Consider the following 22614-nt stretch of genomic DNA (forward strand, 5'->3'; position numbering starts at 1 on the left):
TACATACATGGATGATGAGCAAAGTGGTAGGACCTGAACATCTACAGTCCACAACAAGTGCTCAGATTCTCTTTTCTGCAGTCATGCAGGGAAACCAGCAGGATGTGAAGTCTACAACGCTGGATATCGACTGACGAGGCTTTTTCGTGGACAAACTTTTTCGTCTTTTACAGTTGCTTCAGGGATGATTGCAGTAAGTAATGGACGATGTTTGGCAAGTGATTCCTTACTTCATTGATCCTCCTTCAATCTTTTAATAGCAGCTTTCTTGTAACCCAAGCCACATCTCTTTGCTACACTCACCCTTCTGCTTTTTGATCTTCTCAAAGTCTGCCTGATTTGGGCTTTGATTGGCACCCATATGTAATCAAGGAACAGGCTAAATTTGATACCAGAAAGTCTTTGAGTGTTTTATTCCTTTCATTGAGATTCTATGGTTCTCTCCTGTGTCAGAAACTATTAAACAGTCAGATGCATATCTCTAATTGCTGCTGCACCAATTTATTTATAAATAATAAATAAATTAAACTTTTTTGTACTTACTGATTGCAACATCTTTGTGGGTCAGTATTGGTCTAAGCTGTATATTCAGTCAAATTTTGTTTGCTAAGGCTCTTGATGTGAGTAATATTGTATTTGTGGTGGCTGTTTAAGACTGTGGCATGTTTCTAATTAGTGGTTGAAATAAGGCTGTCTAATTGTGTATGGAAACATCTAATCCGCTAGAGCTCAATCCTTGGCAGGGGTCATCCCCCAGATCAAGAGTTAACTCATTTGTAAAGGATGCTGACTCCCTGTTTCCATGGCAATGAGTCAACATACTGAAGTTAATGCCATACTAGGAAACAGAAACTCCTGTCGCACCAAAGTAAGGCTTGATGATGGTTGAATGTTAAAATGAAGTGGAACCAAGTGTGAAGAGAAGCGTGGGCATGGGACAGAGAGTCTAAGAGTCTGTACCTTTTAAGTAATCCTGGAGCTGCATATGCCATAGGCCTCTTTAGGCCTTTAGTATATTAAGTATGCAAGAAAATTACTGTAGTCTAATGCAATTTATCTGAGGCTTCAACAACCTTCAATCCAGAAATGTACCACACAGAGCCATGCCACATGCTGCAAATAACAAATGTGTACATGAACTGTATGTGTGCAATGATGCATGGCACTGTCATTGTTCACTGTTCAATGTTTTTTATTGTTTAATATTGCTTTTTGTTGTCATTGATGTTCTGGAGTTGAGCAACAGCCACAATAGCCTACTGTCCTGTTCAAATGAATAAATCAGTTTGTAGTGCAAACACTCATAAATTCATGAAAGGAGGGCCAGTAGATTACCATTACAAAAACATGGTCATCCAATATTTAATCTGGGAGATATGCAAAAAGTATGCCTAATCTGTTAAACACAAATTTGTTAATTTGCAATTGGCAATGACCGGCCTCATGAAAACAATAACCTTCCTGTGTCCACTTATTTTGCAAAGTTAAAGTGTTTATTCCTACACAAGACCAGTCAATAAATGAATATAATCATTTGATTAAAAATATCAATCAAACTGTTTTACAAATTACAAAAGACATGCAAGCAAATACAAATAATTTTTTAGATTTTCTTTCAGAATGTTCCTCTAAAAAAATTGGTTAGACAGGATTAATTTGAACTGGTCTAAATTTATAAAATACAGACGCTTAGACCAGGTTTGAAATAATGTAAATAAATGATTCCGCTAGTAATTGTGGACTTTGAATGGTAATGTCAGCCTGTCTCTTCACTTTCCTAATGCTTTGTTCCAGAACTGTTCAGATTGTCAGTTATTCATTTATCCACAATGGATGAATCCTCATGTTGACCTTTACCTAAAATCTAGTGCTACCACGAAGTCCTCTTGTACTAAAGAATTATTGGAATCTAAAATGGCAGATTGACATTCAATTTCAAGCATTCATTTCGGACACTGCTTTTGTGAAGAACCACTCTCGGGGCAAAATGTCAACTCATAAACTTGATTTTGACTAAACTGCCTTTCCTCTAGCACCACACTCAGGACAAACCTCTACCCTTTGACCCAACTATTTCAAAGAATCTAATAATAGCAACATCATTTTTGTTTGCTCTGTCCAATACTTGTGTTTTGTGACTTTGCAACAAGTACAGGCTGCAGTCTTAAGACTTTGAGAGCTGTGGATTACATTCTGTTATTTTCTGGTATGAATTTAGGAAAACATGTTTTATCTGAGTGCCTTTAGTTAAATTAGTGCAGTGCCTGTTTGGAACAGGCTGATTGCTTGCAGCTTTCTTTCCCCCAAAGCACTCAATATCCAACTGTACACTTCCGGCCTAATGAATACTTCTACTTCAGAGGGAAAGTTGGAGATTAAACAATTAAAATTAGATGCATTATCATTCATTAAACTAGCCAGCATTACATTAGAGTTGAAAGCTCTACCTTGAACAGAAGTTAAGTCAATTTAAGTACATTGTGCTGATAATGCCTATCTTTCACTCTTCACTTGAAGTAAAAATTTAAATGCATATCTTACTGTGCAGTATTACTAGTTTTAGCCTTCTATTAATAGTTATAGTGTCCTTCTTCTACCACTGCCAATACCAACATCGACAACTCAATTAGTTTTAGTCGATTAAAAAGTCATTACATTTTTGTCAACTTTTTAGTCATTACTTTTAGTAAAAATGTTTTCACTTTGAATGTTGTCAATGTTTTTCAGTCCCTCCCCCCTTTCAGGTAAAGCCCAAAACGGTCTGCTAAGCCCCTCCCGCCACAAGGGAGAATGAATGTGTGTGCATGAGCAGTGATTACCACGCAGTTATGGACTCACGGCAGTGCGCCCCTGCAGAATCAAACACTGATGTATGAAACGGACAATTAGATTAATGTTTGGAACTGCGGTAGGAATCTGTTGAAGGAAGGACATTGGTGTCTTCACAATGACTAACAGCAAACAGGTTAAATCTACACAAAGTAATTCTGATCCTCAGTGGCCTTTAAGATATGATCAAGCTGCAGAATAGCCTCTGACCTTTTTGATTTACACATTATAATCTGTTACTTGCACAGCTTAATTAGGTATGTTAATACTATGAAAAGATAGATTATAGAGTGTAAAACTATTATTTTTTTTAAATAAAAAAAAATGGTACATCTTATAACCTGTCTGGTGATCAGGAGGTGAATTGGTGTAAGTCATGTTGTACAGTGTTATGGCGCCACCTTCTGGTGGATGTCAGGAAATGTGTTTGAGAATAGAAGGCTGTTGTGTGCCCTGTTGGACCACTGTTGAAATCCCTGCAGTTTTCCAAACAGAAGCAGACTGTCCTTTGTTCTGAACCCTGGTCTAGATTAAGATTGTGTACGCACTAACATGAACAATTTTAACAGGATGTCAATATTGACTTTTACGGTTACACAGGTTATGAATGCACCATTTTCTGTTCATATCCATATACTAATCTGAAAAGTAAGCAGCAAAGCTGCTGAATTTCATGTCACTTTTGGCTAAAATAACTGTTTGGATGGAAAAATGTTGAAAGGTGTTTTTGCACCCGATAATTTCATTTATAAAATTATTTTGTATCATTGATTTTGATACAGTAACTGATTACCAGAATAATCTGAGGAAATACATTGGTTGTATATTTGATAGATTATGTTGCTAGAATTCAACTTCAGTAACAAAACAAACACTAACTTAAGTGAGGGAGTAGGAGAGCTTTAGTATTTCTGCTATGTATAAAACAAATAGTCTCTCAGATTTAGTTCTTAAATGGAGATGCTGACTGTAGTGCTGATATTTGTTGTAGTGATAGATGAGAACAGCAGAGGGAAAGAAACCTTACTGTATAAACAGGAGTTCGGAAAACAGCCACCCACTTGTTTTGTTTATCCTCTTGGATGTGAATGCTGTTTCCCCCCTTGACATTACATACCATTCCATTTAGAGCGAAGGCAGCCCCGATGTGAGTGCCAAAGAAAAGCTGCACTTCCTATTGGGGATAGGAATAATTTAGACAATTACATGGTAGTATGTAATATGACAAAGTGTAATAATGCTGACATATCTTGATCTGAATAGTAAACACTTAATGAAAAGGAGTTTATAATCATAACTGTTATAATTTGAATATTTCTGCAAGACAATCAAAGTGTTTACTTTGACAGAAATCTAGTGTTTACACTCATAGTGTTAGTCCAGGTGGAGATTATTTTCAGTGGTGTTTTACATAGATAACATGACATATTGAAAGTGTTCTAAAATGTCTTAACTATTTTAAATGTCTCCTTGGCCTGAAACAGGTTTTTTTTTTTGTCTTAATGAAGGTATTATTGGTAATACTCAGGACATTGTGAAACAGCATCAGAGATGGAACCAGAAGCTGAAGACCCAGACAACAATGATAACTTGGTCCCTTGGTCAGGTTCAGATGGTTCCCAGGAACTTTGTGAGTCTTACAATGAAGATGATGCCAGTGATGCAGAGTACCCTTTGGACCCTCTACCTGCTCACATCCAGATGTCCGAGTCCACAGAATGCCTTCAGTCACAAGACTGGGAGTCTGCAGGTGAGCAACATTCCCTGCCTGAACTTAGCGGAAGTGAAGAGGATATTTCATACCAAGAAGAGGATGACTACCTTAGTGAATCAAGAGAGTCCATTACAGAGTCTCCTCACATCCAACCTTCACCAACATCACAGTCCCCACACCGACAGCGCCCTGAGTCCGAGCCTCACGCTGGCCAGATATCACGGCTGCATTCCCAGTCATCTTCCTCCTCTCTTGGCTGTGCAGCTGATATGACCCTGGCCTTGACCCTGACCACAGAGCAGCCTCTGGGAGCCAGTAATAGGCAGGGCCCAGGGACTAGGAACAGGAGGGTTGAATCATCAGAAGAAGGAGGGAGTAGTGAAGCACCTCCTGCTTCTGTCTTCTTTGGAATTTCAGACGAAGCTGCTGAGCAGGCAGAGAAGTGGAACTCGGAGTCTGACACAGATCTGTGCAGACCGGACAGACACAGGGCAAGGTCCACACGTAAGTATCTATTTTCTACCCTCACTTGTTTAATTCCAGTGGGCACATGCAGCCAGTACTGCAAACTGTACAGCATATACTATATGTTTTTGTTAATTTGAATGATTTATGACTTAATAATACAAACGATATAATTTTGTGTTTGCTTGCTCGAGGCATGAATTTACTTTTGATAATAATCTTAAATTGCATTTTCTGCCTGTAATTATTATTGGTTTTGTAAAAAGACTTAATTTAATCGATAAATAACGTGCAGAGCACTATGGGTGCTAGTTATTTTCATGCTGTAACGTGGGGTCTATTTGAGGTGGACTTACAGGGAGAATTCCCATGGCGTTAATAGTCAGAGCAGGATAAGAATAAATTATGACCATATGATGAGACTGGCAGAAAAAAAATTGACAGACACCAGCATGTGTCACCCCGGCCTGTCACCCGATCCCTATTCCAATCGTAAGACTTGACGGCAATGGAAAGTGAGCTCCTCACTTTTCTTGCCTCATGGACCCCCCTAAGTTAGCTGTAAGTAAATATCATGCTTTTATTAGTGTGCTTGCTTCAGCAGGGGCAACTTTAATATTTCTCTTAGTTATTATTGCACTTGCTTCAAATAATAATAATAATAATAATAATAATTATAATAATAATAATAATAATAATAATAATGGTTGGTTTCACGTTCAAACTAGATCAAATAAGTACTGTATCAAACAAAAAACTCAAATATTAAGACCAAGCTGTCCATTATTTGACTTTACTGATCATTGATCAGTTTAATATTGTAGCATCTTAAATGCCCATTGTTTAACAAAATATCCAAATTAAATACTGCGTACATTTTCATCTTCCTCCCCTCCCTTTTCTTCTCACTGTCCCTCTCTCTTCCTTTTTCTCAGGGCTCAGTCACAACGAGAGTCAGTCAGAAAGAAACGTCAAGGAGACCAAGTCCAAATGTAAGCGAATTGCGCGGCTTCTAACAGATGCACCCAACCCTCAAAATAAGGGAGCCTTGCTGTTTGAAAAACGCCGCCAGAGGGTCAAGAAGTATACACTTGTGAGTTACGGGACTGGTGAGAACAAGCTTGACAGCAAAGGCCAAATAGACGAGGAAACTGAAGTCCGATCAGCTGGTTATAACTTTATTGCAACAAGTGAATCTGAGTTAGAAGAGGAGTATTCTGTTTATCACCAGCAGCGAAATTTAAGTCTGAATTGGGAAAGTGTTGGAGAAATGGATGCACTACCAGAAACAAAAGGAAAGGGTGTCATGATGTTTGTCCAACGCCGCAAACGGATGGATGACATTGTGTCAGAGCATGAAGAACTGAGGAATAAAGGATTACCTGTGGAGACATTAACAGAACCCGAACGTACAGAAGCACAGAATATTTATGACACTGAGGAAATGTACGTGCATTCTGATCAGGCCAAATACATAGATGCAAATCTCAAGCAGCATGTAGAACACCAAGAAAGTCTTCAACAGATGAACCACCTGTCCAATGTGCCAAGACCCTTGGTGCCAAACAGAACTGCGAAGCCTTTCCTTGGATTGCACGTCAGCACAACTACTCCTGCCTTGCCTGGTGGCGTTGTTCCAGTGACAAAGAAGCATGAACCAAGATTTAGAGTACCTGTGCCTATTAACACTTACCCGCAAGTTTGGTCCCCAACTGGAGACATTATAGCCTCAAGAGATGAGCGAATATCTGTGCCAGCGATAAAGACGGGCATCCTACCAGAGTCTAAAAGGAAAGCCGCTAATAAACAGCAATCAAAGCTGGCACAAGGATCAGATCTTCACCTTCAAAACAAAGGGGAAAGGAGGTCTTATATTGAGACAGAGGAAGACTGTTTTAGTCTAGGTGCTGAAGCTTGTAACTTTATGCAACCCAGAACAACAAAACTCAAGAATCCTCCTCCAGTTGCACCTAAACCTACAATTAACCCATCCTGCCCACCTTGGATGGGAAGGAGCCCCTCTGGCGAGCCCTATATTCCACCAAGAAGTCCGGTTTCACAACCTTCTCACAGTTCTGTCGGGACTCATAGTCAGCATTACTTACAGCAGCAAGATTGGGCGCAGTCTCAACAGATGGGCAACCATTGGGCACCAAATCAAACTCAGGCAACACTTCAAACACCTGCCAAAGCCTGGGTTCCTGTCAACTCATCTTCTCAGCTTCATCTTCAGCCAACCACAAATAGCTGGAGTCAACAGCCGTCACAATCCCCTGTGAGTATGCAGGCCCGCAGTCCTACTTACAGCCCACATCACCCACCTTCACCCTCAAGGAATAAGTTAGACAGTGCTCCAAACTCCGTTGCCTCTTACCCACCACAAGCAGAGAAGTCATACACCTACGCGACAAAAGCATCACAGGCTTCTCTAGAGGGTCGAGTCTCAGGCAGAGGTATTAATCGGGCTGGTGATGGTCCAACCATGGCGGGAAAAGGTGCAGAATTATTTGCCAAAAGACAGTCCCGTATGGAGAAGTTTGTTGTTGATGCTGAAACGGTGCAAGCTAACAAAACAAGATCCCCCTCCCCAACCCTGTCACTCCCTAACTCCTATAGGTATTCTTCCATTGTTCGTGCCCCACCTCCTTTATCATATAATCCCCTTCTTGCTCCTTTCTACCCTCCATCAGCAGCCAAGCAAACCCCTTCCACAAGCCCCAAAATCAAGCCTAAGACCAAAGCGAAACCTAAAGCAGCCCCAAAGCACCTCAACCCCTTAGATATTATGAAACATCAGCCTTATCAGTTGGACGCGTCACTATTCAAGTATAATGCAGTCCCTGAGGCCGAAAGCCCCAGCCCCAAACCACCTCCAGCATCGAAGTTTGAGGTTATCAAAAACCTTAAACATAGATCTGACCCTTCTTATTCTCCTAATAATGCCTCTGAGCTTGTTGTTCAAAGCAAGGCAGAAGTCCCCGCTAAGTCTCCTGTATCGGTAAGTTCCCAAAAATTTTCTGTGCGCCAAAACACAAGATCAGCTAAGCCTCTTGCAACTGATAAGCACTTGGATGCAAAGCACGCTGTCACACCTGCAGCCCATCAAATAACCAACAAGCAAGCACCAAGCGCCCGACCTGCAAGCACATCCTCGCAGCATTCATCTATTGGTGACAGCATAGCTTCAGCTTTTTCTCCTGCATCTCTTATTGCTAGAGGCGCACGTCAAATGGCACCTCGCCCAAAGTTTTCTGCTAAGAAGCCAATGGTGACAGGCAAACAGTGGAAGCCTGTTGCTACGCTTCATTAGCTCTTGTACTGTATATGGTCATGCTTTGGTGTACTCACCACTGAGACGATAGAACACAATTACATCTGCAACTTGGTAGCATCTAAAATGTCTTATGAGACAGGTGGTAAAGAACATGTAGGTCACATCCAAAATATTTTACAGTATGCAGCTATTAGACTATATTTAGCTGGCAATGAAAGGAAAACATATTGAATGTACAGCAAAGTTAGCCTAAAATTGTAAATCAATAGAACATAAACAAAAATAAAAACAAAAATAAATAATTTAGCACATTATATACTCTTCCTCAAACTATCATCTTCCTCAAACATAGGAGGTGCATGTGTGTTTGAAAAAGGAAATGTGAGACTAAATAATGTTGAGTGGTTGTCAGGAAGTGCTATTACATGTGCAATAATGTGTGCAGAGAGCCTTGTTCAACTGAGGTCTCTAGTTTGAATTTTTTTTTGTTTTTCTTTCTTTAGTTGTTTTTCATATGTAAGAAATAATATTACATGCCTGACAATGCATTTTTATCTAGTAGTAGTCATCACTGACACCAAAAACTACATACAACAAAAATAATACCTTTATTTATTAAATTTAGGTTATTTTCATATTTCTGCCATCTGAGATAACAGTAACTCAATTTTACAATTATAATTATTGAATATCTTCAATCATTTAGCCAGTCTGGGGAGAAACTGTCTATACACTTTATTTGGATGCATACATTTGCAATTCCTTCAGTCTCATTCCAAACTTTAATGGCAGCACGACTGCTTAACACACTAATTTTAGTTGTGATTATTAACCCTGATGACTTTATATGTTTTTTTATGTGGATATATTTTCTGCAGTTGTCCGTTATGGTCAGTAAAGTCATCAGGCATTCTGTATCCTTATCCTTGATGTAAAACATGAGTTATCACAGAGATTTGACTATTTATTTACAATGCCAGCAACTCAAAATGAAAAAAGAAACAAATGTCTTGTTTGGGTTTATGTCTCTGTCTTTCAAACATATCACTGTTTATTGCACTTCTTGTTCTCAGCACAATCATGCTATTAAATTTCTCTTTCCCTCTACTTGTGTACTTCCTGTGTGTGTGTCATGAGCTTCTATTCTCTTTTCCTGAACTACTGTGTCACTACTTTTTCTAAGTCCCCCATATTTTCTCCTTTATCTCTATCACTGCCTCACACTTTTGCACAGAATGTATTCATATTGACTGCACCTTCAGCAATATCAGTTTTCTAAGATCCACTACTTTATTGGCTAATTTTTCAATTTATTGCTTATATTAATATAAAATTGGAAATTGCTGACGCTTAACACGTCATTGACATGTACTCTTTTTTTTAACAGCATTTCCATAATTTTACTTTTAACTCTGAATGTGAAAAGTTTGGAACTATGATCTCGGCCCCCAAAAACATTTTCGGCACACTTTTGTAGGACGTTGCTGACAGTCTATTGAAGAGAACTCCACCCTAAAGCAGGATTTACATTTTGCTATTCTAATGATCTTTTTGCCAGCAAGTATCTACAATCACAGAAAAGTATGTTGTTAAATATTCATAGAAGTATTGGTTTTTTTAAAAGTAGATTTAAAGGCCTGATTCTGCTTAAGTTTGAGTATATACACATAGAAAACACTCCCCCCACACACCAAGATGTCATACAGCACAACAGCCATGTTGTTGTCATTTACAACAATTAAAACTGATTTCTTAGTGGAGAAGGATCTGTCAAACACACCCATTTTATCTCTGACAACTAACACTAACTAAATTTGCTAATGTTATGCTACTCATGTTCATACTAGAAGGCCCAAAAGAAATATTACGTTAGATTACAGCAATTCAGTGGTTAACTGTCCTTGAGTTCTGTTGAGATGGGCTTATGCTTTGAGACACGTCACATGGGCAGTTAGTTGTTTAGCTGATTTAAACCAAAACAAACAATCAACACCAACAGGACTGCAGCTATTTTCTGTGGCGATATAGTTAATAAATATGAACATACCTTAGCTGTTAAAGGCTGCTACTGTAGGTAGATGAGCAACAAGGAGGTCAAACTAACGCATCCGAACTGCACAAAAGAAAGCTTTTGTTTAGTTGTCAAGTTACCCTGAATATTGATCATTCAAACAGTAGTGTTCAAGATTTGAGGAAGAATAGGTTGTGGTCAGAAGCATAATGAAACTGACATGTGAATTGTATTTTAGAGTGGATTTCCCCTTAAAGCAGATGAAACAAAAACAAGTGGGCACAGATATAGTTCCAAGCTAAGTTTGATCATCTTTAAAATCTTTGATGTAGTAACTTTGCCACTGTACTTATCTTAAGTGTATTAAACCAACACCAGGTAAGTTCTCAAATTCTCATCTTCATTTATTTTCAACATTTGTTAGTCTCTCAAATGTTGTTTTAAGACCTTTACACGGATGTTACTCATACATTTATATCACTCAAACTATTTTATGGAATTTAAAGGAGAACTCAATCCTAGTTAGTCTAGTAACTAGACAATGACTTGTGAAAGTGTTTGCACTGTTGGATCCAGGCTTTTCACAAGTTAGTGTCAGGTTGATGTAGCCAAAATCAACAGTTTCAACATTCCAATTATTCAGAATTGAAAGAAATAGAAAAGGTTCTTAAGATGCAAAAATTACCAATCCTGGTCACAACTATACTATTCACAACCATTTTTAGCAACATTATCATTCATTTGTTTGCATCCCTAACGTTAGACGTTACGTTAGAACACTAACTTTTAGTCATTTAATTTAAAATAAAACGTGAATAAAATTTAAATAAGCATTAATAGTGTCCAGGCTTTCATGTAGCCAGAGGGTGGCAGCAAAGTCTGTAACACTGCTGTCACACCAGTGAAGTAATATGTGCTTTTCTTTCAGGGATTTGGTAGAAGCCGCTCCCTGAGTCTGCCCAAGCGACTGAATTCGATGCCTTCTCCCAGAGTTGTGTCACCTGCGAGCACACTTGGAATCCAGTTGTCATTTTTACCCGCACAGAGGCAAACATCCTTTCAAGAAAAGGTCTACAAGCCACTGTCACCATGGGATGCAGCATCCAGAAGCCCCATTGGTTCAGTGGATGATGCCTTTGTGTTTCAGAGCCTCCCTTCATCTGTTGCCTCTAATGTCAAAGCCATAGCTCACCGCAGATCTCTGCCAGAGCCTCCAGATGAATGGAAGCGCAGGGTGTCTCTTGATCCTGCAGCTGTCAGTATGGGTCGTTATCATGCGGCCCCAGCTTTTCAGGCACCGTTCATGAGCAGGACATTTTCACCTGAGAAACCAGCCTTCTATGGGCCTCCCTTCAGACCTGCCCAGCCTCTGGGGCCTGACAGCAGGGCCAGTATTGGATACATGGGACATGGCTCCAGTCCAACAAAGTACTCTCCCTTGCATAGTGCAGTCCAGAGAAGTTAATACCACTAAGATGAGGTCAGACATACATCAGATAAAGATAAATCTACTTTTATATTAACATACATGACATATGGTGTAAAGCATATTGAACATGGAAGACAAAAATGTTAATTTGGCCCAAAGAGATGGAAAATGTTCGCTCTACTGTAATGAACAATGAAGTTGTTGTTGACATGAGTTGGTTCAAACTTTTCCAATAGGTCTGAGACTCATGAGAGGCATACTTTTGACAATTTAGTATGTTTGTTTTAAATTGTGGATGGGAGTGAGAGAAGTCACTAACTTCATGGTACGAGTGGTCACTTGGTTTGAAAAGCACAACGACTCACTATTGTGTTGATGATAAGATATTACCTTGCTAAGCATTGATGGGAGATTTTGCAATTGTGTCTAAGATTCAAAATCATTATGTTTTATTAGTTTTTTTACAGGCTGATTTAGAACAGAAGTGGACCACTACAGTTAAGAAAGGTTTTAGCAACGTGTTATGAGAGCTAAAGTGAACATGCAGTAGATGAAAGAAATGTTTGGTACATTGCTTTTTTATAAATGTAGAGTGGTTTTGCTCATTTTGACATTGTTGGTTATAAATATTTAGTGGCAATTTAAGAATTGTATGTATGAATATTCAGTCATGTATCTTTACTTTAGCTTTAAACTCACTGTGACTTTGTGATCACTTCTGCACATCTGCATATTTCATACAGCGATAAGTTACCATTACAGATGTTACTCATATTGTTTTAATCTGTCTTTTCTCTCACAACTATTGCAGTGGCGGTGATACGTATATTAAAAGAGTAAACATTTCTAGTAATCTGCAGCACTTTCTAGTTACTGCTTAGTTGCATACAGACTATCTTCTGTCTGTTCTAAGGAAGCTACAGTGCATTTTTAGGAAAGTGTTGCATCTTAATGTTGACCTTATTTGAACTGATAACCTTCACGTGATATTTCAAAATTGATTTAAGAGGAATAAATGTTGCATGCATACATTCATGACGTACCCCACCTTTGATCATACACTGTGTGGTGTTAACGTGTAAACAGAACCACAGATTCTACCATTGAGCATCAGAGTTTCAATATGACTGATGGAGTAAGGTTTCTTGAATAATTTGTGGTGGGCTTTTACCCTGTGTTTGATGATTTTCTTGAATAAAACGTTATGTTTTTGCACCTTTTAAACACACACTGAAAAATTAAAAGACATAAAAATGCTTTCAGTCTTTAAAGTGTTTTTTTTAATTCAACGACATCATGCTGTAATTCAAAAAGTATGCATGGTTTAATCATTCTCTGAATGTTTTACATTTCTCCTTTTATTCAAATGATGTATATTAATGTTATAAATGAACACATGCAGTCAATACTGGTTCAAAAGAATTGACAGCAACTTCCATAACAAAGATTGTGTCAGGACTCTCTTCAATCATGTACCAACAGTATATTTTACAGTAAATCTTCAGTATGTTTGAAGTATGACAACAGCTTTAGCTTACTGGGTAATGACTTTGATGCTGCTTTATAAAAATCCTTTTGGCTGACCACTATCTAGGGATGACAAAATGACAATTTTAAACAATAATGAACTCCCTAACTTGAAGGTAACAGTGCCTCGGAGATTACATCCGCCCACGGAGACATGCTGACTTTGAAGATTCAACACAAGGAAATAAATATGTCTCTGGAGGGGAGTCCTCGCCTCAAAGAACATCAGTGGGCATGTGTGTGTGTGTGTCCATCCTCTCCTCTCTCTCTCTCACTCTCTCTTGTGGCTATCCTTGCCCCATGGTGTTTGAGATTGGTTTTGAGTGTTTGGCAGGTTAAATTTAGCCTATTGATGTAAGCTGCATTCCATTCACAACAGACACAGAGACACACTCACAGTTTGGCTTTAGTGTCCAGGAGTGTGAAGATCAGGGAAGATCAAACTACCTACTGTAGGTTGACCCCTGAGCCTCCGCGTCTCCCCTTCAAGGATACAGGTCGCACAATAGGGATACCATCACAGGTACGGACAAAGCGTCATCAGGGTGTACTTTGTGAATTTGTGGTTTATTTAAATTATATTGAAGTTACGTTAGAACATTCGAGAAAGTCACTGTATTGTGATAACATAAATTTGGCTTGGATTTCCTATGAATTATAGGAGTCACTTTCTTATGACTTTATGGAAACGCAACATTTGACAGATAATGAGTTAATCAGATACATTTTCTATCTTTAGAATTATATTGCTTTGCTTTCTCTTTAGTTTGCATGGAAATATTTAAAAATGTGTCACAAATATAATAGCTGCAAAGTCAGCAAATGCGCACAATTGAGTTATTGAACTGTTGTACCATGTTGCATCGTCTCCTGCATTTGACAACAGAGCAAAGTAAAAAATATGCGATTGCACCGGCCACTGCAAAAATAGGAAAGTTATTTTGGATATTATGTTTGATGTGTTATGTCCAGCTACGTAACACGCACACGCTTAGGACACAATAGTCACCCTTGACCTTTACACAGGTGATTTATCTTGTGACAGCATTAAAGGGAGATACCACTAATATTTGCTCACATACTCAAATGTTGGTCCGGTGACAAGGCCAGATTTGAGAATTACGTGTGGTACCGATGCAAGTACAATGGGGCTTTAGGGTTATGCAACACATTATAATCTATTAAATGTAACCTCTACAGAGAGATTTATTCAACAGGGTGCCTTCCAAATCATCTTCAAATTCCAATAGATGCTGACAGCAAGACATACTTTATAGACTCAAACAACTATGTACATTGTGCTAGTATATTATGTTACAGAAAAGAATAGGGCAATTTCTCTGTGTATACCAAGTTTTATTCCGTCCTTCTCACCTTCTCAATATTGTCTGTTTAATATTGATGATAATACATCACTGATTGAAGTTTTTGTCCCCTGACAACTTGATGACGTTATACTTTCACACCAGACAGCCAACTCTGTGTTTAGCTGTAACCTGTCAATGTATGGGCTAGCACTGTATTGATGTTCTATTGGGTCATAGTATTCAGGTTAAAACTACTTATTTATGACTTTGACAGAACAACTAGGCTACATCATGTCTCCTGTATGTGTTTCCAGAAGCGTGTGTTTCCAACCTTGCCAAAGCCACAATGTCACAATTCTGTACAATGCCTACTGGAGAGAGGAAGAAGCGTGCAGCAGCTATTTGCCGAGAGGTCCATGGGACCAATGGTATGATGTTAGAGCAGAAAAGCACTGCTGCAAGAGAATATATCCATTGCGACCTGGGTTCAAAATGTCAGGGTTACACTCCGGCACTTGCCATAAATAAGCTAATGGGCTGATTTACTACCTATGGAGACTAATCCTTTGTCGTCCTTTTCAAAAGTCTATTTCTGGAGAGGGGAGGGAAGTTGTGAGGGCCAACTGCGTGTAGCTGTTGGATAACGTGAAGGTTTATGACAGCTGGGGTACATTCCGTCTGTAGTGGTGGATGAGGAAGCATCATGTCTATCCAAAACTAATTCTCAAGTACAATGATAACTCATTTTCCATGACAGGGCTTACAAAATGGAACATTAGAATTTTGTGACACCTTTGATGTCATTTATGGACCCCCTTTAAACTTATTCATCAGAGTATATTTTTATAGTGTGTATTTATATTGTGAATCCAGCACTTTCCAGCCCTAAAACCAGGGCTGGATTAATGACGACTTTTTTATAAGACGGCCTATAAATGAGGTTAAAAGGCCATGTTAAGGCGCTGACCTTTACGGTCTATATTGGGCTTTTGTAGTGTGTGTTGCCAAACAAATGTGCAATTAATCAAATGATCATGATTGCCACACACTATAAACTTTGGGACCACCGAGACAGTTTCCTACTTTTGCCCGTTGTTGGCAACCCAATAACATGGTTATCCTTTTTTAGAAAAAATACCTTGACTGATTGATACATGTGGGCATAAGTACAGTACATGTTTCAGTTTTTGAAAATATTGTTAGCTTACCATTATGTAATATGCAACAATTAATACACTGATTGATTGATTGTCTACTAAAGCTGCATGTCATACATATTGTTTTCTTCTTCTTTATCTTCATCTTTATATGTTTTTTTCTCAACAGGGGACGTAATGGATCTCGGAAAGAAGCTCAGCACTCCTAAAGACATTATGTTGGAGGAGTTATCATTGCTTTCCAACAGAGGTTCCCGGCTTTTCAAAATGCGCCAGAGGAGATCTGAAAAATATACATTTGAAAGTATCCAAAATGAGGCAAACGCACAGCTGAATGTAAGTCAAATTGTACGTGTTATTCAGTCACTTACTTTTACTCCACTACATTTCCTAAATAAAATGTATACTTTTACTCCACCACATTTCCCCTAAGCATCTTAGTTACTCGTTACTACAAAATAAAATCAGAAGAAATTTGTTACACCGGAAAAAAGCAGGTTTGGCGAATCATTGCTAAACTAAAGAAGAAGAGGAGGAAGCATAATGACTGATAGTGTCATGGAAGCACCTGGTGCAGGCTCTGCCGCCATGGTAACAGACAATGACCACCTCGACGACAGGGGTGATGAAGATCACGTTACACACCTTTGGCCATAAAGTTCATAATCAAAGTTCATTTTACTTTTACTTCTAATACTTAAGTACATTTAATATCAGAAAATTACTTTTGATACTTAAGTACAGTAAATAACAGATAGACTTTTACTCAAGTAATATTCTAAAAGGAGACTTTAACTTCTACCAAAGTCATTTTCTGGTTAAATACTAGTAGTATTGCTTTCAAGTACTTTATACAAGACTGGTCACTTCATAGGTTTGAATGACTGGATTTAATGAACGCTTCCATTCTGTCTTCTTGTCACTAGTTCTAACATTAGTGCTGTCTACATGAAAACTTGTAAAATTGTCTGCGTATTACTCATTAAGTAAATTTATCACGAAATATGCTCTCTCGAAAAAGTGTTACACAACACATGGATGATTACAGAGACTTGTGCCTTGTGCCTTTTACTGTACATTGTTCAGCCAAATCTTGTGAGAGGCTGTTCAGGTACTTTGTTGGAGGAGGAGGAGCTGTTCCCCTCTTTATCAGTGCCTGTTTTTCCTTTATCTGTGTGTGTGTGCACGCAATGTAGTTGTGAGTGTGTGTGCGTCTGTATCTGAGTGCATGGAAGACAAGAGCAGCTATACATGTGCCAGCTTTACGCTTTGTTACTCATTTGATAACCAAAACTCAATACATGTACTGTACTCTATTCTGTATTGCAGAATGATATTTTATCTAAGAATACACACACTGTGGAAATTAAAGTGGATGCACCAGCTGATGGAAATACTTCTAATCCAGAAATCACTGTTTCAGGTAATTATGCTGTTCAGCTAGTGAGGCTGTCATCAGTCATAATCATGAGTACAAATAAATGTGCTAACATTAGCACTGTGAAGATTTGGTTATTGAAAATTATTCCTACTGTATATTTTCCACTGACAAACTGTTAAGCTGTTGTGCTGCACAGTCAAATAACTGACTGATTATGTAATGCTGTCATAATAATGACAACTGGTATCATGCAGTCATAACAGCTGGTCTTGTTTAATGGCAACTAAGTTGAGTAGTTTGACACCATGTACAGTATGTTACTATGATTCATTATACAACCTGAACAGCTTTTTTTTTTTTTTTTTAAATATAATTTGATTATATTATATTTTAATAAGCCAACAGAGTCCTGTACTTATTCTTAAATGCTCCAGTAGGGTGTCATCCCATGTCGACACATTATATGATGAGTGCACACTTCTGCTATGTGCTATTTTAGGGCCTCAGATCTCAATGACAGACAACTCAGTCTGCCTGTGTGAGTGCAAAAGCAAAGTCTCTATTCATAATCCTATCCACTCTAAAACGTTAGCCTCCTCCTCTCCCCACCCCCACAAAAACCCGTAAACTGCAAACCAAACTGTCAGATCATTCTGTTACAATGTTGGGACAATCCTTCACAATATGATCTCATTGGTGTTCTCTGTTTTTGTTTGCTCCTCGACAGACACAACTGCAGAGAACGCCACAGCTATGCCCAAGTCCTACCACTCCCCGTGGGATCAGGCAATCCTCAGTGACCCCGACCTTGCAGAAACTCTCAAACTGACAATGTCAGCACCAGACCCACAACCAGACCTTCCTGAGTACAAAAGCTTTAACCGGTGAGAAAACTACGAGCACATTTTAGTGAATTAGTACTGAACACTATAACGAGGAACCATTCACACTTGATGTCAATTTCAGGGTTGCCACTCCTTTTGGTGGCTTTGACAAAGCTCCCAGAGGAATCACATTCAAGCTCCCCGAGGTGGACCTGAACCCGCCCATGTACCCAGAGCTGCAGGAGCCGGGGATAAAGCGACCCACTTTCAACAGGACGGCCCAGGGGTGGATATCTGAGGGCACCCATCTTATCCTACCCACTGTTACCCTGGAGCCCAACAAAATTCCAGAGTCTGATGACCTGTAGGTGGTCTTACTGTATATTATCTGGCAACATAATGTTGGCTGTAGTATTTTGGCCCGTCTGTGATGACAGCAAAACAGTTGTTTAGTAGCGCAGTCACAATTCCTTACCAATTTTTGGATTCTCCCCCCCATTTAATGGACAGAAAATGTCGACTAGTTTGTTTGGTTTAAACCTAAACTGTATTCAAAGAAAACCATGTAAATAGCGAAATGAATGTGCTATACATAACTCAAGAAGTAAGAGTTTCCACTAATACTGAAAGCAAAACTGTAAATTTTATAAATGTTCAGATGAATTGATGAATATGTAATGTAAATAAAGAATGCTTAAAACTTATTTATTAATGGAACACAACTGGAACAAATAAAGGTATGATGTGCATTGCTATTGATTTATCATCATATATAAAGATCCAATCTAAATAACTCTAAACATCACAGAGCAAGCAAATGTTGAATATGCAGTACAAATGTAAATCGATCAAGCTATTATTTAAATTAATCTAAAAATCGTTTATGGATTTGAAGAAATAAAACAGAGAGAGCTCTCTTTTAGAACTGATTTATTGTTGACTGCTGAAGAAGAAATTATTTTGCATTGCAACTAGGAAACATTTTATCTTGAGGGACTATCAGAGGTCACATCAATCTGGGAGGAAGACTGAGAAACCTGGACTTTGACCTGAGATCACATGGAGCTGATCAATGAAAAACACAGCATAATCATGGACTCGAAAATTTTGCATTTCATAACTGTACAAGCAATAATCACACCCCCCACAGATCAATACAAAATCGATATAGACAGTGAGTGGAATAACACTAAAGAGAAAATGTAAATGATTGTTCTGTATTGTTTCTTGTCACAGATGCACTAAAACATGTAACTTTACAGCAACACAACCTGCAAAATACACTGAATGTATGAGTGCAAAATACAGTGAATGTACGAGCACATTGGTGATGGCGCAGTGGATATGACACATACCTTTGGAGTGGGAGATCTGGGTTCAATTCCCACTGAGATACATCAACCAATGTGTCCCTGAGCAAGACACTTAACCCGTAGTTGCTCCAGAGGTGTGCAACCTCTGCTATATATAGCAATTGTAAGTCGCTTTGGATAAAAGCGTCAGCTAAATGACATGTCATGTCATACTGTGTATGAGTTCAAAATACACTGAATGTCTGTGAGTGACATTTTGGTGTTAAGCTCACTGTGATTCTGAAGAATTGAACATTCTGCTGCATGATTTTACTTTTACAGTTTAAGTGTATTTGTGTTCTCGTACATACTGCATATTGTATGTTTAATAACTAACTTAATGGAGGAGATGTAGGAGAGAAAACTCTGGCAGAATTGAATTCAAGATCAGTGGGAACTCATGAGCAAACTTACTAACTGCATGACTATCATTTCTCCAAAACCTCACTCCAAAGTCCAAAATTTAATAAATAAAAATTTAAATTTCCATTCATACTGAATGGTTTGTGAGTCAGATGTGCAAAAGGGATTTGACTTTTTCAGCTGTTTCATTTCTGTCATGATAAGAAATGTCCATTTGTATAATTTTAAATGAATTAATACAGTAGCTGTGCATTTTTTAAATGTTTCTCACCCACTCCCAAAAAGAATGACCTACTAAATAGTTTGAGACCTGTGAGAAAGTCCAGGAGGTTGACAAGGTTTTACCATAACTTGTATCACAGCAATACATATAGCAGGTTAATTTTCATGGTAGAGTATGTGTATAGCGACCAGTATATCTAACACAGACCTCAACGTGTAAATCCTGTTTTATACAGAAGGTGTACTGTCAATTGGAGGCAGTTTTTCTGTGATAAAAGTCTAAATATATGATAATAATAGAACTAACTGAACTGAAATTACAAAAAAAAGTAGTAAATAAAGTCTATCTGTCCATGTAGCCACTGATTTATAGTTGCTGGGAGTCTATTAAAGTCACTTTTGGCTGAACTACTATATTCTGGAAACTGAAAAAAAGAACAAAACAGATACAAAAAAACTGACTCCAAAAATAAACTAAAGAACAGTAGAGTTTGACAGCTCATCTGAACAGAGCTCAGCTGTGAAACATTCAGAGGGTGAAATATGAAGCTTAAAATAAATAATACCAGAAACACTGCATCTGTCTCAAGGGAGGCTCCAGTGCTATTGCTGGAGCCAAGATATGATCAGAGAAAATCTATATACAGTTAGACTGTACCATCCCATAGACTGCACATGGTCCACACTTTCCCTGTATCGCTTCAGTATATAGCGCTGAATATATCAGGACCTGTATTAAAATCTAATCTAAAGCCTTATTAGAACTTCCTACAGTCACAGTGTATCGCTGAAATAGAAGATGTGCCTGTTTAATAATCACAAACAGATTTCATTCTTGGACTCAACATCTGTGAGAACTTCTCAGTGTAACAACTCATAAAATAATGATTTACGCTATTTTTCACAGACTGGCCCATATGCTATAGACTCTCTCTCGCGCTCACACACACACACACACACACACACACACACACACACACACACTATGCAAACTGTATTTAAAGGAAGTAAGAAAAGCAGCAGGTGATGAACACTTGGCATGTGGCATGAGGATGGTAAACACTGTGTTAGTGTCACTGCGTCATCAGATCACTAATTTTTTGGACTTACTTGTTTTTTGGTGTGCTGTATAATAAATCTATGTGCCCAAACATCATTTTGGACGGACCCACTTCAATTTAAGTGTAAAAAACAGATACTCCAGTCACTGCGTGTCATTTTTGCTGACTGTGGCTTGAATGCACATCAGTTGTATACTGTATACATTCCAAGATTTTTAATTTCCATGTTTACTGCAGAGTCACAGAGACAGAAAGGGTAGAATTAAAATATTTATATTGTTATAATAAAAGATAAGGCTTGTCATTATGCGTTATTTGCACCAGTGTAACAATGATAACAAAGAGGATGAAAGCAGGATAACTTCTGCTTGTTATGGCAATTTTGGCATATTTACACATTTCAGTATTTCACTTAAAATCAAAATGTAAAGCCATATTCCGTTCTGTTGTTTGAAATTTAAGTATAAGAGCATTAAAAAAAAGCACACACAGTCAGGGTTTAGTCCCCATAGTGCTGCATGGTTATGAAACCAGTGCAGTCATGTGATGTCTTCTCTCATCATCATCATCACGACAAGTTGGAAGTCTGACCTTCCGCCAGCACACAGTTTGCCATGCAGGGATTGGAGAATGCAATACAGCAGCAGTGCACTGGAGGCCACACTAGGGGCGGAGTTTGACCTCTCAAGTCTCAAAACATCACTAATCCGCGTCGGACATTCTGGCACAGGCAATCACTGGCCCCGTTTGTACAGAAAAACAGGGACGATTTCCCGGGTCTGTGTGGCTCTGGCTGCCGCGTGTGTGTCGGAGGGATTGGCAATGCTGCACTATGACAGATAGTGCGCTACATGCGTCTGGACATATCTGCAGTGTTTTCTAGCCGGTGTTGTTTGGAGGATTCGGGGAGAAGTGCTGGGATTTGCGCGTTGACAGCTGGACCGCCCTGCGCCTTCACTGGAGGCAATCAAGTATCCGCTTCCCTTTAAGGTGAGTCGGCAGAGCACTTGTTTTGGCAATGCCTGAATGCAAGTTGCGGCATATTTGTGCTACTGTCGCTGACCGGGCGCTGTTCTCATATATATACAGTTCATCGTAAGGCTGGTGCAACGCTGGCAGCATGTCTGCTGCTGTAAGAGCGCGCTCATCGAAGCTTTAGGGTTTGTTTTTGTTTTTATAGCAGGAAAGCTCAGAATGGTCATTGAAACCCGGTTAGGTAAAGGATTTATGTCATCTTTATGAACCGTACTGCAAAGATGGGCGCGTGTGTCAGACCATACAGGCCTATACGGTCATCACATGTTGTCAGAGAGGCTGGTGCACGAACACACGTGGGCACTGGCACCAAATGTCGGCTTTAAAGATGAATTTACATGATGTTAAAACGTTGTAATAATTATAAGGTCATTTTGTGACCCCAAAATGACTTAGGCCTGTACTGTAATCAGTCTTTTAAAAAAAAATTATTATATTTTATTATATAATTATAGGTTACAAATAAGCCTATAACAAAATAAAAAAGTTTGACATCCCGTTGAAAAATCACAATTGTGTGTCTTACTCGTCTAATCGTCATTGGAAATACAGATTTACTCCCCCGTAAACATTACAAATGTAAACAAGCCAGAGGTGTGGGACCTTGTTGCTCACAGTTATAACAGGTTTCACAATATTTTAGCTTAAAGTTTCATATAATTA

General features: G+C 38.7%; 3 protein-coding genes across 9 annotated transcripts in view; all 3 read left to right on the forward strand.

The window, feature by feature from the left end:
- Window positions 1-22614, forward strand: part of synpo2b (synaptopodin 2b) — a 24331-nt gene continuing 1717 nt past the window's right edge. Inside the window, exons 1-4 of one of the 3 annotated variants that reach the window (XR_004101033.2) lie at window positions 1-193; window positions 4338-5047; window positions 5944-8006; window positions 11222-12206. Coding sequence is in view for 2 of the 3 variants with exons in the window: in XM_031276774.2 (XP_031132634.2) it covers window positions 4381-5047; window positions 5944-8006; window positions 11222-11758 (3267 nt within the window). In the remaining variant the exon portion in view is untranslated. Of the gene's footprint in view, window positions 194-4337; window positions 5048-5943; window positions 8007-11221; window positions 12980-22614 lie in introns of those variants that run through there. The other 2 variants (XM_031276774.2, XM_036000039.1) reach the window with 2 other exon arrangements.
- myoz2b (myozenin 2b) lies at window positions 13526-18720 on the forward strand. Of its 3 annotated transcripts, none has more exons than XM_031276775.2 (6): window positions 13526-13772; window positions 14871-14984; window positions 15883-16049; window positions 17043-17136; window positions 17822-17978; window positions 18061-18720. In XM_031276775.2, the coding sequence occupies exons 2-6, from the start codon at window positions 14903-14905 to the stop codon at window positions 18284-18286; spliced, it is 726 nt and encodes a 241-aa protein (XP_031132635.1). In that variant the 5' UTR covers window positions 13526-13772; window positions 14871-14902; the 3' UTR covers window positions 18287-18720. The 3 variants fall into 3 exon arrangements, with proteins under 3 accessions (XP_031132635.1, XP_031132638.1, XP_031132636.1); XM_031276776.2 differs by having other exon boundaries at window positions 13643-13772; window positions 14831-14984; XM_031276778.1 differs by lacking the exon at window positions 14871-14984 and having other exon boundaries at window positions 13621-13772.
- The window catches only part of usp53b (ubiquitin specific peptidase 53b), a 27964-nt gene continuing 26865 nt past the window's right edge, over window positions 21516-22614 (forward strand). For all 3 annotated transcript variants that reach the window (XM_036000040.1, XM_031276771.2, XM_031276772.2), the window contains exon 1: window positions 21516-21906. The gene's annotated coding sequence lies outside the window, so the exon portion shown is untranslated. The remainder of the gene's footprint in view (window positions 21907-22614) is intronic.

This window comes from Sander lucioperca, chromosome 4 (assembly GCF_008315115.2).
Source record: "Sander lucioperca isolate FBNREF2018 chromosome 4, SLUC_FBN_1.2, whole genome shotgun sequence".
In the NCBI taxonomy this organism is placed as follows: domain Eukaryota; kingdom Metazoa; phylum Chordata; class Actinopteri; order Perciformes; family Percidae; genus Sander; species Sander lucioperca.